The sequence below is a fragment of the Protopterus annectens genome, chromosome 7.part1, assembly GCF_019279795.1.
Source record: "Protopterus annectens isolate FY-2018-M chromosome 7.part1, PAN1.0, whole genome shotgun sequence".
Lineage (NCBI taxonomy): Eukaryota > Metazoa > Chordata > Ceratodontiformes > Protopteridae > Protopterus > Protopterus annectens.
In genome coordinates, this window is record NC_056740.1 from 342,473,151 (window position 1) to 342,492,724 (window position 19,574).

Below are 19,574 nucleotides of genomic sequence, written 5' to 3' on the forward strand. Positions count from 1 at the left end.
AGTTAATGGCAGGGTAGTTAAAATCACCCAGTATTAGGGTGTTTGGTTCTATCGTAATATTTTCCAGTATGTTTAGAAAGGTGTAGTGAGAATCTTGGGGTATGGTGGGGGATCTGTAGCAAGCTACAGTTTGGATTGCAGTCTTACCTAGTGTTAGTTGCACCTGGAGAATTTCAGATGCATTGTGTTGGGCAACTAGCCTGGTGGTGTGAACATCCTTTAGTGTTTCGGTCCTGGTTTGGTGGCCGAAAAGTGTGGTAAGAACTGTAGCCTGGTATTGCAGGGGTGCTCTCTGGAGCCATGAACCAGGTCTCAGTTACTGCACAGATATTGATGTTCTCCATTTTTAGGAGTGCCTCGAGAGAGCGCATTTTGAGGTTTAGACTTCTAGCACTGAGTAGCATTACCTTCAGATTTTGCATGCTTGTACCTGTTACGGTGGTGGTTTCATCCTTTGAACTTTGCCTAAAAAAGGCACTACAGAGGTGGCAAGAGCCTTAGCCAGCAACCTGAATCCCAGGGGCGACAGGTGCAGACCATCTCTGACAAAGCGTCGTAGTCTGTCAATCATGTCGTCCCAGGCAGACAGAAACTGGATCCCCTTTGAATGACACCAGAAGCTTAGCCAATTGTTGAAGTCAATCATTTTGTCCTTATATTGTGGTATCATTCTGGGCAAAGGCAGGATGCTACTCAGGGCTAAGGTCATACCTACCTGGGCCACATGATTCGAGAGCTCTTCCATGTCTCTTTTCATGTAGTCCAGGGAGGTACGTCTCAAGTCATTCACTCCAACATGGACAATGATAGAGTCATATTTGTACTTGTTGTGGAGTGACTTGAGTGCATGCATTATGTGGCGGATCCTGGCACCCAACAGGTAGCTGACTGTAATTTTCTCCTTGTTCAACCTGGTGAGAGGGACATCAGTGTGCCGGACTATAGAGTCACCTATGACTAAAGTGTTAGGTACATTGTCTTGCCTTAGGGTCTGTTGCTGGGTGGCACACTGGTGTTGTGAACTATGTGACACTTTGGTTGTGATTGGTGTTTGTTGGCGTTTCAGCTTCAGAGGTCCTTGTTGCTTGGGCAGGTTACAGTTAAGGGCCTCTGCATATGTGGATTTATTGTTGCTATATGTGGGTGCTGGTGGTGTGGATTTAGAAGGGCTATGTGTTGCTTGAGGTGTAGTGTGGGTGTTAACCTTCTCCGCTTGACTATCTGGCACAATCTTGGGTGGAGAGAGCTTTGCTTCCATTTTGGCTATGTAAGTGCATCTCTCACAGGTTGTAGTGTTGGGTGGTAGGAGGAGAGGGTTGTCTGTGTACAAGAGGCAATTGCTGCATTGCCCCAGTATGCCCAGATTCACCAAGTGGACAGGAGAAATCACCGGAAGCTGTCCCTTGGACATGCCAGGTTTGGTGCTTTTTTTTTTTTTTCTGTAAAGTACAGGAGCTATTTTCCCTTAGCTTAGTAAGGTACTTTGCAGTTATAGGCTGTTTAGTGCCTACTATTAATTTCTCCTTATTAACAAGGAGAGTTGAGTGCTTGTATCAGTTTAAGGCTTCCTAGTGCTTTCCAGCAGGTATTAGAGAAAGTGCTAGTCATAGGGATGCTTAAAGGTAAGATGAAAAAAAATGCACACTGCAGTGTGCACTAGAGAAATTAGATGTGAAAGTAGGTAACTTAAGTTTTACCTGTTTAAAAAGTTAAGGTTTAGTGGAGAGTTACTATTTTTAAAACAGCAAGATGGATTGAAAGGGGTGGTCACTTTTGTATTCTGGTACTATGGAATACAGTAGAATGGCCAATAAATTTAAATAGTTGAAGGGGATGGATTTCAAAAATGATGACTTTGTGATTACTCACACAAGCCAGTGAAAGTAGAGAGGAAATGAGATATATGGTCAGATTAACATAAGAGGCAGGCAATTAGAAAGACAGTGGTATTTAACAAGACAACTGTAACCAGGTGGAAGGGCGGGAAAAAAATTCTGCCTGACTCAGAAGAGAGAGAGCTGTGGTCTCTTTTGAAGTTTTAATATGCTGTTAAAGCAGAATGCAAGTAAAACACAAGGTAAAGAAAACAAACCACAGTATTCAAAATATAGAAAGGCAATAAAGTAATACAAAATACAAAAAATAAAAGCAAACTAACCTTTCCTTCACAGCAAAGTGTAGCAGAGTATGGATGAGCCTTTCTGGTAAAGCCAACTCACAAAGTCACAACTCACAGAGTGAAGCTGGAGTGTCCTCTCCAGGGCACCGGCCTGGGCAAGGGAATTAAGGAATCAGATGATGCCCAGCAGCAGATCCCACCTCCATGCCACTGATGTAATCCAAGGGAAAAGGCAAGACCAGTACATCTTGGCATCAGTGTCATCGCTGGAGCTGCCAGAGTGAGGTCCAGTACAATCTCAAACTGCCTTAGGGTCAACAGAGCGCACTTAAGTGACAAAAAAGCTTTTAGTAGTCTGATGCTCTAACTACACTTTTATGGCGCTCCCCTTGAGCTCTAGACAATTAGAATGTGTTGAAGGAGCCCTTTAGCTTTGAAAAGCTGGCCTGTCAGTGAGGGTAGGACCTATGTAGCTTAGACTACTGCAACAGTGATCTAATGATGAACATGTGTGCAACTGTATCCTTTGGCAAGCATGACATCCCTTGTAGCTATCACATTGACAATGCACCCCTGAAATTGATCCCATAGTAAGGGTTCTGGAAACCAATGTCAACAATGAACTGTCCTTTGATCACCATATATCCACTGTTGTATGGAAGTCCTTTTTCACTACACAATTTATATATGGAGGTATTGTTTACAGATCCAGTGATGTAATCATTCCACTGTACTTGGCACTCATTAGACCAATCATGAGTATAATACCTCTTTCAGTAAGTACCTGCCCAAACACATATCACAACATGAAAGACCACAATGCTTTCTCACAAAAAAATCAAGGGCCTAAATCATAACAATTATGCAGTCCATCTCAAAGCCTTATCCCTCTTCTCACTATCCTGCAGTCTACTGAGAGGTAACCTGTGCCTGGCCTACAGAGCTTCAACAGACCTTATTCTGTGAAACCAATTACAGATTTGCAAGAACAGTAGTTTCATAAACACCTGCTCAAGGGATCTCAACCTCATTTGCAAAATAAACAGAACATATTGAAGGGACAGGTATGTATCACAGATAATAATAAAACAAAGTAATTTTATTAATCTATTCAAGTGTAATATGGAGGAATGGATGAGTAACTGCAAATTCACCTCACAGTTTATCACCCCTGTCTGTCACTGATAGGGGAATCATTTAAATGTACGAGCATTTTCTTCTTCAGTCCATCTCTGGGTTATCTATATGCAAAATATAAGGCTAAAACTACAATGTGATTGTAATGCGTGGCTTCTTAGGATCCTCACAAATCAATAGCCTAGTAAGTACCTATGAAACTATGACTTAACAAATTCACTGTAACGTTTGTCTAGCATATACATTCATGTATTATCTTCTTTTTAATTTACTGTACACATTCACTGGGATTCAGAAAGGCTTAGGCCAATGCAGAAGCCTTAACTCAATAGGAGTCCTCATCAAGCTAAGCATTTTAGACTAACAGACTGCTCTACCGTTGAGGTTTTCCCCTCACAGGGGCCTTGGCACAGAGAGTGGCCTTGCAAGTGAAGTGAAATGCTTATGTGGCTATATGTTCTCCCTTATACATGTGTTCACAAAACAATTCTCAGAATCATTCAGATGACCATTGTTTTACTATAGGAGGAAACATGATCACTGTACAAACATGGTAAACATCCATTCACTCCTAAGGGAGTAGCTGCTGTGCAGGTATGTCTACTGAAGATATGGGGATGAGGCTGTGATATTATAGGTATGAGCTTGTGAATGTCTGTAGGAGCATGAATGAGACTGCATGAATAAGTGTGTGCGTGTGTGTGTGTGTGTGTGTGTGTGTGTGTGTGTGTGTGTGTGTGTGTGTGTGTGTGTGTGTGTATGCATGTGTGTGTGTCTGTGTGTGCGTGTGCATGTGTGTGCGTGTTTATGCATATGTGTAGATGAATGAGTGAGATGGGTGTTTCCATGGGTGTGAGCTTGTTTATGGATGACTGGATGTGTGGTTGTGTGGTTTTGTGTGTGTGTGTATGTGTGTGTGTGTGTGTGTGTGTGTGTGTGTGTGTGTGTGTGTGTGTGTGTGTGTGTGTGTGTGTGTGTGTGTGTCTATGTGTCTGTTTAAGTTTTTTCTTTATTTTTGTGGTAAAAGGTCTGGTGTTTCACTTTCAGAATGTAATGGTTAATTGCATAACCTAGAGAAGTAAAACCTCTCATATGACATATCACACTAAAACCATATATACATTTTCTTCTAACTCCACTGAGATGTTGGAGGAGTTTGTTCCTGTAGGTTTTATGTGACCTAATTTGATCAAAATATTTAAATCGTTACTCTGAAGACCAAAACTATAGAACAAAGAATTTGTATTTATTATTTATTATCCATTATTTCTGCATTACACTATCAGACTTTTAAATTATACCTCTGTGCAACCACCTCTGTTTCCATTATTACACACAACTCAAACTTCCTTTCACTTTTATGGCATACCAGCTTTATCTCAGTGATGGCATCTCTTAGTCTGCATGTCTGTTTTTCACACATTGTGCATGTACCATGTTGATTCTATATTTTTTTTAGCAATTCCTGATATGTAGTGTACAGATAATGCAAAAGTTCTGTTCTAGTCATTAATTTATTTTTGAAACATAATATCAGACAAGCTTTATTCTTTTCTTTCTTACTTACCACCGCCTGGAGTTGCTAACAATCACGCCATTATCTACAGAAAAACTGTCAGTTGGCAGGCCGGCAATGTTCCAAGCTCTAATTTTTATAGGATCACCAAGGGTCTTGCTAAGAGAAAAATCAGCGGAGGAAGGAATATTCTTGGTCTACACAAGAATGCACAAAATAAAATTATTTGTAATTGTAGAGTATAGACCAACATTTGAATAAACAGATGTTTCTTTTCACGTACATACACACACACACACCTATGTGTGTGTATATATATATATATATATATATATATATATATATATATATATATATATATATATATATTTATACACATATATACATACATACACACACACACACACACACATATAGATATATATATATATATATATATATATATATATATATATATATATATATATATATATATATATATATATATATATATATATATATATAAAATACTATACAGTATAGATTTATCATCCACAGTGTGGCAACAATCATTGGATAATTTTACAGAGCTTTTCTGACTGACTTCTACAGAGTACCTCCTCCCAACATGTACTAAACACCTTACCCAGTCTGCTACACTTGATGCAACCCTGTACCAAAAAGGTTTTCCTCACAAAGGGAGAAAAGCATTTTTGGTATGGGATTTGGAGGCTTACTGGGACTGGCTGAAATAATAACATCAGCCCGTACCCTTCTGTTATGCACCAGCATTTTTCACTCTGCCCTAATATGACCTTGACTGCAAGCCTGCAGATGTTTCAGCTCACCTTCATTATGGTTTCTGCAGGTGAGTTGGGAGCAGCTACTTTAAGTGGAGGAGTTTAAATCTGCTGTAGTCTTCTTCATGATTGGGTAGAGGGGGCTGAGAGACTGACCTGCAATTTCGTGCAGAAGCTTCAGTACTGCAGGCAATGTTCTGGAGTGTATTGGTGAAGCAACAGCTGAGTTACAGAATGAAGCATTCAGTTTGTCAGTCTATGTCCCCATCTATAGTCAGGAACTCTGGGTTCTGAGCAATAGAATAGGACCATGGAAACAATTGGGGGAAATAAGGTTTCTTTGAAGAAATGCTGAGTTCACTCACCATAACAAACAGAAGACCTTGGTAATCCATAAGTATCCTAGAAGACAGCCACCAGTCCTCTTCTGTGAGAAGAACAATGTGATGTAGTCTAGTCAATTAGCAAGGATAGCCCCCTGAAGCATACTCGGTGAGGTGTACCAGGCAAAGTCTGCTTTGAGGACAGCCCAGGCCAGCACCATCATATCCTGGAGAGGGTATATTTCTCTGCTTGACCTTGAATACCTGGAATCCCAGGGGATGAACTGGGGCTGCAGCTTGTTCAAAGGATCATGGGCATTTACTAGGTACACCATTAGGAAGACCACTGAGGACTGAGGAATCTAGCCCAGAATCCCAACTGCCCAAAAACATTGTCTGGCTAAGTGACTTGCTCGGTCACACAGAAGGCAAATGGAGGCTGAAGGGAATCAAACCCTGGACTACAGGAAGCAGCTTGTTAACTACTCAGAGCCTTAATCCTCTGAAGTGTCACACTTAACATTCATAACCTTAATCTTCTGCTTGCTATACAAATCTTACCAGCCCTATTCAGCTTGCTGCCACTTTCATTAAGACACATGATTGGCCTCCAATGCCTGGGATACTAGCCGCACCTAGGTCTCCTACATTTTTGGCAGAAACCTACCTCTTCCATATACAGTAAGGCTGCCAAAGTACTGCAGATTTTATCCTAGGCTATACATGTGATATGATCTTTGCTTCATCTATGCAGTTTTAAACTAGCTATTTTTTTCTAATGAAAGACCTCCGATTTACACACAATATCTTCTTAAAAGAACCCATAGGACAAATCAGCACTTCAAATCCTACAAATTCCACTCAAAACATATAATCATTCTAGCTAATAATTATTTACAAGACAATGCAAAGGAATGTACTACAATCAATTAATCTAATTAACTTTTTTCCTCTTCCTATAATATCAATTTTGAAGTTTTAAAAATCACTCAAAACGTGTAATCATCCTAGCTAATAATTATTTACAAGACAATGTAAAGGAAAATACTACACTTAATACATCTAGTTAACTTTTTTCCTCTTTCCACAGCATCACTTTTAAGTCTTAAACAGCAAATACATATATCATTCAGATATGAAAGATAAACATGGTTAGTAAGTATAAATGTTAAAACAGACACAAACCATTATTTACAGCATTATTAATATAAATGTCAAATTGCATAAACTAAATTCAAATGTAAGCAATGAAAATGAATTACCTTGCATAATTTTGTCCAGTCTTTTGTACATTCATTACGGAAACCAGCAGTGAAACTCCCAAGGTAAGCTATCACACCTGCAGAGATCAGTACATCTCCTGTCAAGTTATCATACGTATTTTGCAGGTCATCTGCAGCTTTGGACCATCTGGGGTTCAAAGAAAGAAAAGAAAACACATGCTTGAATTATTTCTGTTAAAACGTAGAGCCAAAACACTTTATCAAATATCCTAATGGAAACCTGCATTCATTAACCCTGTTAAAATAGTGGTATTCAGCTTATATTTGAGACTAGGTAAATAGGCTATGAAGCACTGGTGTCTCATCCAGTAGCGGCTACTGACTAATGGATTCTGCTTCCAGGGTCCAGGTCCTCCTGACCCTAAATTGCATACAAACAGTATTGAAGATGCATGCATAATCTCTAAAGGCATACCATCTAAAATCCTGAAAGTGCCAAGCACAGAAATTAATGTGCCATTAAAAGATATATCAAAATATTAAGGTGGGCAATACATACATAAATGCAAGACGCAACTGCTGTACAGATAATGAACTTTAAAGTGAAGTGCTCTGTAATTTTCAGTGGATATGTATGTTACATTTTTTTTGACAAGAGTTAGGCAATCCCACACATCTCGTAGGTAAAAAAAAAAATATGGCATAAATCCACCACCATCATATGAAAAGAATGTTGAAATTCTATAACTCACTGTTCAAAACATTTCATGTCTACAGTAAAACCTATCAGTCTGTAGTTGAGAAACATCACTGATAAAATATTCACAGTGTATTGTGCTATTATATTTCTTATGTTGTACAATGACATGTGTTGAACAAAGTGCTTACCTACACTTTTCTGCCTCACACATGAATGTTTTTGGCATTAGTTTAAGTAAGAAAAACAATGTAAGCATTGCTTTTCCCCTGCTCATGCCAGTGAGGAGAACAAGCAAGCTTTAATCTGAGTGACACCAAGACATAGAAAATGTAAGATGTGTCCATGGACTGTAACGGACACATTATTGCATATGGTCAGATATGCATCCCTTAAAAACCTATGGACCTATGCCTAAAGTGACATCACAGAGGGATATGAAAATTTATTTGGGCTTTAGTTTTAATAAAAGTTTACAAAGCTTTTATTTCAAAAAGCAGCTCAAATAAATAAGGAAAGGCAAGGCTAAAATCCATTGTGGCACTTAATTCATCAAATACTTCAATACAACTATGTAGTATGACAATACATTTTAACATAAATAAATACCCCTTGGTATGGATTATGAGAAATTTACCCAGTTCTCATGTCATAAAGCCACTGGGTTGCATCTCAGGACAACACCACAGAAGTATCAGTAAATTTCCAAACAACACACATCAAGTCATGGCTGAGCATACAGATCCAAGACAGCTAAGATGAATTTTTGGGAAAGTACAGTTGAGTAAGGATCTCACCATATGGCTAGATAACTGGATCCTTTTATGTTATGTCTTCCCAGGAAATCTTTATGCTCCTTCGGCACAGATTTTACATAGCAGTAAATAATGCATCATGACTGCCTGGCCAAGCTATCACTCAATGACTAGCAGAGAGCAATGGTGAGGCCGTTATGGACATCAGTCCAGAAAAATAATGAAAGTACAGTGTGACCGGTTAACAGGCTCAAAGCCACTGACAGGCTAGATAGGAGCCTATATACTCATTCTTTAACTCTAAAAATAGAGTTCAGAAAATGACACATAGACCCCCTCTCCTAGTCCAGAATAACAGCATGTCACAGAGGTCAGGCTCTGCCAAAAATGCCAGTGTGTAGCTACACATAGAAAAGAAGCCTCTGTTAGAAAACTGCACAAAGTAAGTATGGTGACAATACCAGGAATTACCAATGTACTATTCCATAAACAAATAAAAATACCTGGTAAATTCAAGAGCTATTCATTTACTTATACACTGAAGTTTTTCAACTGCACAACAGGCTTTATTCAACTATAATGTTAACGCATAAACATCTTAAAGTCAGGTTACAATCAACCCACAATGGTTCACTGGGACAAAACTTCACATAACTACTAAAAATAATGCAAATTACAGAGAAGAAAGAAGGAAGGTTAACAATAAAGGCAAAACATAATTCAGACATCTACTATTTACAGTCAGAACCTCAAAAAACTCTACTATGATTTTTAACTTTTTTTATAGTTTCAAAATAACTCCTTATATTCAACTACAATATTAATCTACAAGTCTCAAGAATGGACAAAAGGGCCTCCAGCTGACATCCCATGGATACCCTCTATAACGAAGACTCCTCTTGACCTGGAAATGCAGCCTAATTTGTAATGCTTGGTGACTGTATGCATGAGAAAAAGGCTGCTGATTCACAAATATCCTTTAAAGAAACTATGAAAACTAATAATGGAGGAAGCAGCACTGTTTGTGGAATGTGTCCTTACAAATGCTTCCCAAAAAAGATCATACTGAATTTCAACACAACCAGCTATCCAATTTGAAACTACTTTCCAAGGGAAATGTCATCTCTGGAATGAGAGAGGCAAAAAGTTGATCCAACATCCTCAGATTAGTTCTAGTTATGTAAACAAAAAGATATCTCCAAGGTGTTCACTTACTCTCAACAAGATTCTAAGGATACAGCAAAACAAGCAAAGAGAGCCCAAAGAATTAACTGTGTGGTGTGAAATAAATCCAAGATAAATGATAAAGTGCACACACACACACACACACACACACACACACACACACACACACACACACACAGAAACACGACTGATTAAAATTTTTTATCTAAGATTCTAAGGATGAGGAGAAAACAAGTACCGCTGAATTTTCTGATTTTCATTAGCAGTGGTTGTAACATTATGCACAGGGGACTAGTTAGAACAAAGGGATATCCTCATCTTATTGAAAATGATATGACTCAGAACACACAGGGACTAAAAACAAAAGCATTCTCTTAGCTGATATAATTGTTATGAGAAGAACAGTATTCCAGGAAAGAAATTTAAGAGAACAGAACATACAGGCCTAAAAAGAGGATTCAGTACTCTTTACAAACATGAAAGTTATGTACTTACCATAATGTTACATCTCTGTTGTTATACTCCTTCCATTCCTCAACAGATGGGTCTAGGATCTGACCTCAGATCAGGCTTTGGCCATTTCATTCAGATCCAATGCTCGGGCTCCTCCCCCTACCCATAATTCCCATGCACAGAATGTCCTTCCTCAGAGTTTGCCCGCCCAAAAAACATTTGAAAAGTTTTTAGAAGCACATGATGGAAACATAGTAATGTATTTTAAAATGGAAAAAGAAGAACATAATAGAGAAAAAAGAAGTTATGTACCTACCATAACGTTCCATGTTAGTTGTCTTCATCTCACCTTCTTTCTTGCTCGTTAGGATCGGAGCCGATCCTCGGCTCCAACTCTGCCATCTTCAAAAACTCGAGAGCTGTTTACTGGCTTGAGGCTACCCCTTATCCCATGATGCCTACTGATAGCTACCCAGATCTCATTTGAAATAGCTAACTCCAGTCATAGCAAGAGAATAAACCAGTCCAAAAAAATAGGTTGACTATACCTGCCATATTCTCTAAGTCAGTATAGGAAAAAAAAACAGAGAACACACAGCCAGTAAAACAGGAACTCCTCTCAGTCCACTAGGACAGGGGGACGGTGGGTGGGACGCAAGAAAGAAGGCGAGATGAAGACAACTAACATGGAACGTTATGGTAGGTACATAACTTCTTTATGTTAAGTTGTCTATCTCGCCTTCGTTCTTGCTAGTTGGGACAGCGTCCCTAGCACCTAATATCCTGGATGGCTCATTGGAACAGACTCTTCAGAACAGTGGAACCAAAGTCAGCTCTGCTCCTGGAGACCATATCCAGCTTGTAATGAGAAATAAAGGTATGAAGGTTTGCCCATGTGGCAGCTGCACAGATAGAATCCATGGGCAACCTAGACTGGAAGGCTACAGAGGTGGCCAAGGCCCTAGTAGAATGACCTATTGGTTTGATAGGTAACTCTTTGTTCCTTCACTGATAAATGAAAGTAATCGTGTGAGACAACCATCTAGACAAGGTTACCTTGGAAACTGGTAGGTCTTGTTTGCTTAAAGCATAAGAAAGGAATAGTTGGTCCGACTTCCTTATTTCTTTAGTTCAGTGCAGGTAAAAACGCAATTGTCTATGAACGTCCAATTGGTGTAATTTGTACTCTGCCTTGTTGGTGTGATTAGGGAAAAACACAGGAAGGTCTATAGATTGGTTTAAATTATTTTCTGAGCAGACTTTAGGAAGAAATGAAGGACTGGTCCACAGATCAACCCTGTCCTTATGAAAAACCAAGTATGGAGGATGAACACATAGTGCCTGAAGTTCAGAGATGCATCTGGCTGAAGTAATAGCTACCAGAAAGAGTGTCTTCCAAGATAGAAACTTAATGGAGCAGGACGCTGCTGGTTCAAAAGGGGGCAGAATTAAGGAAGTTAGGACTAAATTAAGGTCCCAAGGAGGAGGGGGATCTCTCACTGGAGGCCTAAGAAGAGTCGTCCTTCTCAAAAAAGCTTTACAGAGCTTATGAGACATAATGTTAGAATTTGACAACCCAACATGAAAGTTAGAAATGGCCGCTAATTGTACCCTGATTGTAGCAGAAGCGGACCCGGAATGAAAACGTTGTGCTAGGAATTCCAGAATTTCGTGGACTGGGGCTGAAAAGGGATCCACGTTCCTAGCCTCGGCCCAACAAGAAAAACGTTTCCATTTGCTACCATAAATTTTCCTGGTTGTAGACTTGTGAGAGGAGACAATAATCTCACGTACTGCTGGGGAAATGCTGAGAAGCCTGGCTAAGGTTGGAAGTGGAGCAACCAAGCTGTGAGCTGGAGAGTTTGCAGGGATTGATGCAACCCGCCTGACTGATGAATCAGGAGATCTGGAATCGGGACCAGAGTCCAGGGCTGCTCGAGAAGGTAATGGTGCAGGAACGGGAACCATATCTGTCGAGGCCAGTAGGGGGCAATGAGGATAATTTTGCAACCCAACGATATTGCTTTCTGTATGAGTTTCGGTATCAGGGGAAACGGAGGAAAGGCATAAAGAAGTCCCTGAGGCCAATCGTGGACTAGAGCGTCTCTGAGTGTGTGACCTGGAAGCGGAAGAAGGGAGAAGTAGTTGCTGCATTTGCTGTTGAAGGGGGTGGCAAAAAGATCCCAGCAAGGCTGTCCCCATTTGCAGAAGATAAGATCCACAACTTCCTGATTCAGAGACCACTCGTGAGGCACGAGGATAGCTCTGCTGAGCCTGTTTGCTATGACGTTGGACATCTCAGGGATGTGCATCGCAATCAGAAAACGCTGGGAGGAAATCACCCACTGCCACAGTCTGGGTGCTTCTCGACATAGGGGGTAGGATGTGGTTCCGGCCTGCTTGTTGATGTACCACACCACTGACATGTTGTCTGTTTGAACTGCAATGGTCCCAGAAGGAAGAGAGTCTTGAAAGGCTTGCAATGCCAGGAGCATGGCTCTCATTTCCAGGACATTTATGTGCAGATGGTACTCGTGAAGTTGCCAAGTGCCTTGGACTGTCCTGCCCAGATAATGCCCCCCCCCAATCAGGGAGGTGTCTGTGGTCACTGTGGCTACCGGAGGAGATTGTATGAAAGGTCTGCCATGAGTAATTAGTGGGGAGACCATCCGCCAAGAAAGATGTCTTTTGCATGCCTCCGTGATCAGGATCATGTGAGTCATGGGTAGCTCTTGGAAAGACCACTGTGTGAACAGAAGCCACTGAAGAATCCTCATATGAAAGCAGGCCAGTGGGATTAGAAGAATGGCTGCTGCCATGGAACCCAGAGTTTGAAGGACGAACCTGACTTGGATCCTTTTGCTCTGCATTAGAATCTGTACTTGCTGACGAATTTTAGACACCCTTTCTAGCGGCAGCCTTGCAAACATGTTCCTTGTGTCTAAGTCTGCTCCTATGTAAGTGATAGATTGACAGGGCAACAAGGCATATTTTTCAAATTTTATTGTAATGCCTAGCTGGGAGCAGATTGTGATTGTGTAGTCCCTGGCTTATAGGAGTTGATGCCTGGTAGTAGCAGTGAGGAGCCAGTCATCTAGATATGGAAAACACCTCGATGTCTCAGGTGAGCCGTGACCACTGCCATACATTTGGTGAACACCCTGGGGGCTGTGGTGAGACCAAAGGGCAGAGCTCTGAACTGATAATGACTGGCTCCCAGCCGGAAGCGAAGATATCTCCTGGAGTGCCTGTCCATCTTGATATGGTAGTATGCGTCCTGAAGATCTATTGAGCACATCCAATTGTCCTGACCCAGAAAGGGTAGAATGGACTGTAGCATGACCATCCGAAACTTTGTTCTTTGTACAGACCTGTTTAGTCTGCTGAGATCCAGAATCAGTCTCCAGTCCCCTGTCTTTTTTGGTACCAAAAAGAACCTTGAATAAGTTCCAGATCCATGCTGGTCTGCCGGGACTTCCCGGATGACTCTTTTTTTCTAGCAGTTTTGAAACTTCTATTACTGCTTGGTCCTTCAGATTGGGTGGAACATCTGGAAGGGATTTCTTTGACGGTAAGGGGGGTTTATGGAAGGGAATTTTGTAACCTCTGGATATAATGGACTGCACCCATCTGTCTTGCATTAAATTTTGCCAGGCTTTTGGGTATAGTGAAAGTCTTCTCCCGACTGCCTCCAGAGGTGAGCAGCTGGGCAACCCTTCAGGGATGCTGAAAGGGCTTATCAGAGAAAGATTCTCTGTTGCCCTGGTTCTGCAGACCCCCTCTGCCATGAGGGCGGCGTCTGTTGTTATTGTTTCCCCCTCTGCCTCTGGAGGAAAAATCACTACGTGTGTCAGGCAAGGCTCCCTGAGATTTTTGGAACCACATCTTGCCACTCTTCTGACCTTTGGGGTAAGGTCTAGAGGGAGTTGAAAAACAGACTCCCACTGCAGAGAATGTCTTGCCTTCTTGCTCACACCTAGTCAAAGTGTCTTTCACCTGTGGTCCAAAAGGAAAGGAACCATCAAAGGGGGTGTTGGTGAAGAACGGTCGAAAGGGTTCTGCAAAGTTACACAGCCGCATCCTTGCATGCCTCTTAAGGGCCACACCCGTACCTGTGGCTCTACTCGCACCATCGGCTGCATAGGAAATGAGCCTCATGGAGGAGTTAACTACAGAATTAAGCGTCACCAGCTGGGAAGCTACTTTAGCTTGAGCTCCCTCAGCTGATGGATCTTGAAGGGTATCTCCGAGCTCTTTAAGGAGATCCCTTTGAAGCCGGGTAAAATAACATAAGTAGTTCAGTGACCTCATAGAGAAGGTTGCTGAAGTGAACATTCACTTCCCGTATCTGTCCATCGTCCTAGACTCCTTGTTAGGGGATGGACAGATGAAGAGGTCTCCGCTAACTCTTTTTTGGTGGCTGCTGCTACCACCATGGTATCAATAGAAACACCTTTAGTAAGGAATTGCTTATCCTGGGGTGCTGTAATGAATTTACCAGGTCTCCTCAGAGTTGGTTCCACTGTATCCGGAGCTGACCAAGCCTTTCGAGCCACCACTGCCATAAGTGGATCGAAAGGTGGAGAAACCCAGGAGGTGGAAGGTCGGGAACCGAAAGCATCCAGAAATACAGACTCATCCTCGGTAGCGGCTAGGGGATTCCAGTTCCCCCTCTGCTTAAGCATTTCTAGGATGTCCGAGAAGGAAACTTCTTCAGAGGCAGATCTTGGGAACCCTTCCGAATCATCTAAGTCTGTATCAGAAGTGACAGACTCGGGGGAGTCAATGTGCTTCCTCTTGCACTTCTTCTTATGAGGGGGCTTCTCTGAGTGATCAGGGGAGGCCTTGGAAGAAGAGGAAACATCCAATGGGGTGTCCTGGAGCATCGGTTCCCTACGCCTGGGGTCTGGAGGAGGAGAAGAGGTTGGCACAGGCACAACAGGGGACGGAGCCGGTGGGGCTGATAGTGGAGCTGACTCAGTGGCCAGCACACTCCGCATGACATCGAAGGCATCCCTGCCATGATGCAGAGAAAGCTCCAGTTCCGAAGAAATAGGAATCGTTCTCCGCACCAAGGGAGACGGCTCCGAGGCCGATGTATTAGCCGAGCTCACCTGCGCCGAAGCTCCGAGAGGCAGAACGGGGTCAGACAAGGGTCCGATGCCACTCGCCCCCTCGGAGCCAACGAGGGAGCCCTGGCACCCAGATCCCTCAATGGATGGCACCACCGAGGGAATCGGAGCCAATGTCGGAACCGAAAGAGATAGAGTTATCGGAGCCGATGGTTCCACTACTCAAACCCCAACGAACTCCAGCTCCAAACTCATTGGAGTCAGAGGAGGAACATCAAGAGAAGTGGACGGAGCCGATACCTACTGAGGAGGGCTGCAGAATATCTTGGCAAGTGTCTGCGACTTTGGCAACCTACTGACCACTCTCTCCACATCGAGATCTGACAGCCTAGAGGATCAAGAGGAGTGAGAGGATCAGTGACTACGCCTGCTCTGAAGTAAAGGAGACCGAGGAACTGAATGCACCGATTCTAGTGAAGAGGACCTCAGCCTCTTGTGGCTCCACGACAGCTCCAAAGTCTCTGATGGAGCTGACAGGGAGATTGTCTTGTCGGTGCCAGCCAGAACCGAAGTGGAAGGTAAACCCTGAACCAAAGACGGCTGCGAACTTGGAGCCGACGGCTTGGTGGGTTTAGGGGATTTCACAGGCTGAGAGCTCTTGGCCGGTGAATCCTGGGGTTTTAAAAGACCCCTAAGAATAAGCTTATTCTTATGCTCCTGCAGGACTCTTGGACTAAAGGCATGGCAGATAGAACAAGAGTCCTGCAGGTGCACAGCACCTAAACAATAGACGCAAGAAGTCTGCCCATCTGTCAGAGACATTTTCTGACAGCATGAGTCACACTTCTTGAACCCAGAAACCTTGGATTCCTTTGACATCCTTAAAAATAGAAGGAAAAACAACAATTATAACAACAACAACCAGAAGCAATATACAGTCTACACAAAAAACACACTCTACTATAAGACTATAGCTAAAGGTTTTTTTTTTTTTTTTTTTAAGATAATAGGAAAGCCTCTAACTTAAATGGCTAGCCTATAAGAGAAAGGTGGAAGGAAAGCCTCTAACTTAAACGGCTAACCTAACAAGAAGAGGTAGGGGGGGAGGGGGGAGGGAGAACTCTCTAAGTTAAACGAGTTCTACAAGAAAAAGAAGGGAAACTACAACTAAACACTAACTATCACAAAACAAGACTATCGTTAATAATAAAAAACTAAAAGGGTTGAATTCTAATGAAGAAAGTTATACAAAAAACTTTATATGAGCCTGAGCCAGAAAAACGACACCTCGCAGCTGAAGTGGCAAACGAGATCTGGGTAGCTATCGCTAGGCATCATGGGATAAGGGGTAGCCTCGAGCCAGTAAACAGCTCTCGAGCTTTTGAAGATGGTCGACTTGGAGCTGAGGATCGGCTCTGATCCCAACCAGCAAGAACGAAGGCGAGATAGACAACTTAACATCATTACTTACAAAAGACAAGGAGTGAGATGGCAGGCTGGTAGTTGAGGAATGAATGAAATACGGTGACAGAGATCTAACGTTATGGTAAGTAACTTTTGTAATCTGATGTTGTCTCTTCTATCCATTCCTTGACAGCTAAGATAGAGTCCCCAGCTACTTTTATACTCGAGAGGCTTCATGGAAGGATATTCCTGAGCACAGCTGAACCAAAGGATGCCCTGGATCTAGACTGGATATCCAATTTAAAATGCGAGATAAAGGCATGGACTTTTGATCAGGTAGCTGCATCATATATATTATCAGGGTCTATATTATATAAACGAAAATGCAAAATGTCGAACACTCACATGAGTGTAAATTCAGGAATTCAAAATCGCTATTGTGGGAGGCATCCTCCATACCCCTCGCTAAATATATATTCCAACTCTGAGATTACACTACAGTGAGAAAAAGGCTAATATCCTGATCTTCACTGTACTGCGATCCAAGAAAATTAATATTGACTTCCTGCATTTTTTTTGTCAATCTAAAGTAGACCCTATTTTCAATTGGGACACAAGAGACAAATACTTTAGAAGAGGCCACAGACCTTGACAATCAGGCTTAGGGATTCAAAAGATTGGTAACCTCTTCTCTTAGTCTTCTTCTTCTTTCGGCTTTTCCCGGTTAGGGGTCGACACAGCGGATCATCTGTCTGCTCATGATTGGCAGTGGGGTTTTACAGTGTCGAGTTGCCAGCCTGGCACCCAACCTTCCACAGAAGGCACACACATGCACACACTTACGCCTAGGGCCAATTTAGAGTGTCCAATCCACCTACGGCATGTCTTTGGGATGTGGGAGGAAACTAGAGCACCCGGAGGAAACCCACGCGACCACAAGGAGTAGATGCAGACTCCGCACAGAAGGCACCCCAGCTGAGGATCGAACCAGAGAACCTCTTGCTGTAAGGCGGCAACGCTAACCGCTGCAACACTGCGGCCGCCCGATAACCTCTTCTCTTAGTAAACAAAAAAAAAATAATATGGTGAGACAGCCAGTGCAATAGTGTGACCTCAGATACTAGTTGTCCCAGTTTATCTTTACAAAAGAAGGCAAATAACTGATCAGATTTTCTGAAAGATTTTGTTCTATGCAAATAAAAATGTAACTGGTGGTGAACATCTAACAAATGTAAGGTATATTCACCTTTGGTCAAGACATTTGGGAAGAAAATAGGCAAATTTATGGACTGATTAGTGGACAATTTGGAAGCCACCTTAGGGAGAAAAGCTAGACTGGTTCTTAAGAACACTATGTCTTTGTGAAAAACTAGATAGGGAGATTTTGAGGAAAGGGCATAAACTTCAGAAATCCCCCCCCCCAGGTAACAGACACCAAAAATAAAGTCTCCCATGACAGAAATGTTATATCAGTTTTAGAAGAAACTGCAAAACAGTTGTTATGACCCATGTAGGAACTGGATCTCTAAGCAGAGGGGTAAAGAAGGAAAGTGCCATGGAAAAAAGACTTGCAAAATCTAAAAGAAGCCATGGGTGTATGGTCTTCCTCCATCTGGAAAGAAGAGACTATGGCTAGCTGAACCTTGGTAGTGGAATACCTGGCCCCAGTTGAGAAAGGTATGTTGAAAAATCTAAAATTGCAGGGAGAGGGGCTGAAAACTGGTCAATGTTTTTCCCATAACTCAAAGAGAAAACTTTTTCCATTTGCTCTTACATAGTTTCCTGGTGGAAGGTCTCTGTGAGGAAGAAAGAATGTAGAGAGTGGAAGGGGAAAACTTGGACTGTCAAACTATCATGGGAATTGAAGAAACCATGCAATCAATTTGAAGGCATGAACTATTGGTTGAGATATTCCCAATGAGTGAGACAGCAAGTCTGGGTCCAAGCTCAGCACCAAGGCAGCTCAACTAGATGAGGCCAGTGGAAGGGAAACACACTTGTCAAGGCTAATAAAGGGCTACACTGATGATTTTGACCTTCAGTGCTGATGTTTTCTGTATGAACTTTGGGATCCATGGTGTTGGGGGAAAGGTGTAAAGGAGTCCTGAAGACCACGCATGCATTAGGGCATCCCATGGTGACACCCCTCATGAGGTATTAGAGAAAATAAGTTGTTGCACTTGGTATTCTGGTAAGAAACAAAGCTAGCACAACAAAACTGGGCCTAATGGCTGAACATCTGCTCATTACCAATGGATTACTGGACTACTCATGAGGGAGTAGTTTGGATCTGCTCAACCTATCACCAAGAATGTTAGACTTCCTAGGGATACGTGTTGCTATAAGAAAGCGGCAAGACGATATCGCCTACTGCCACATTCTCATAGCTTCTCGACATACGGGGTAAGATCTGGTTCCTCATAGTTTGTTGATGTACCAAACCATAGCTATGTTGTCTGTCTGGACAGAGATCACACCCAAGGGGAGAGAGTCCTGAAAGACCTGCAATACTATGAGGACTGTTCTAATCTCCAAAATACTGATGTGAAGACTGGCCTCTTTTTCAGGTCATGTGCCCTGGGTAGTCTTTCCTAGATAATGCCCCACCACTTCAAATAGGAAGCATCCAAGTTCACTGTGGTGTGTGTGTGGGGATAAGAATTAAAGGGCATCCCTGATGAAGATATGGATAATTTATCTACCACTGTATAGTACCTGTACAAATGTCTATGATGATGACTCAGTGAGACATTGGATGTTTTCCTGACTGACCACTGGAGCACCAAAGTTCACTGAATGACATACATATGGAACCTGGCTAACGGAATGAATATAATGGAGGCAGCCACGGGTCCTAAAAGATGAAGAATCAACCTGGCCAGTGGTCTCTAGAAGAATAAGACTTTATGAG

At 42.2% G+C, this 19,574-nt stretch overlaps 1 protein-coding gene across 1 annotated transcript in view; it reads right to left on the reverse strand.

Moving 5' to 3' along the window:
• Nucleotides 1-19,574, reverse strand: part of DNAH12 (dynein axonemal heavy chain 12) — a 4,520,724-nt gene that overhangs the window by 877,278 nt on the left and 3,623,872 nt on the right. Inside the window, exons 51-52 of the mRNA XM_044078497.1 lie at nucleotides 7,137-7,284; nucleotides 4,824-4,969 (exon numbers count right to left, since the gene is read on the reverse strand). Of these exons, the coding sequence (XP_043934432.1) occupies nucleotides 4,824-4,969; nucleotides 7,137-7,284 (294 nt within the window). The remainder of the gene's footprint in view (nucleotides 1-4,823; nucleotides 4,970-7,136; nucleotides 7,285-19,574) is intronic.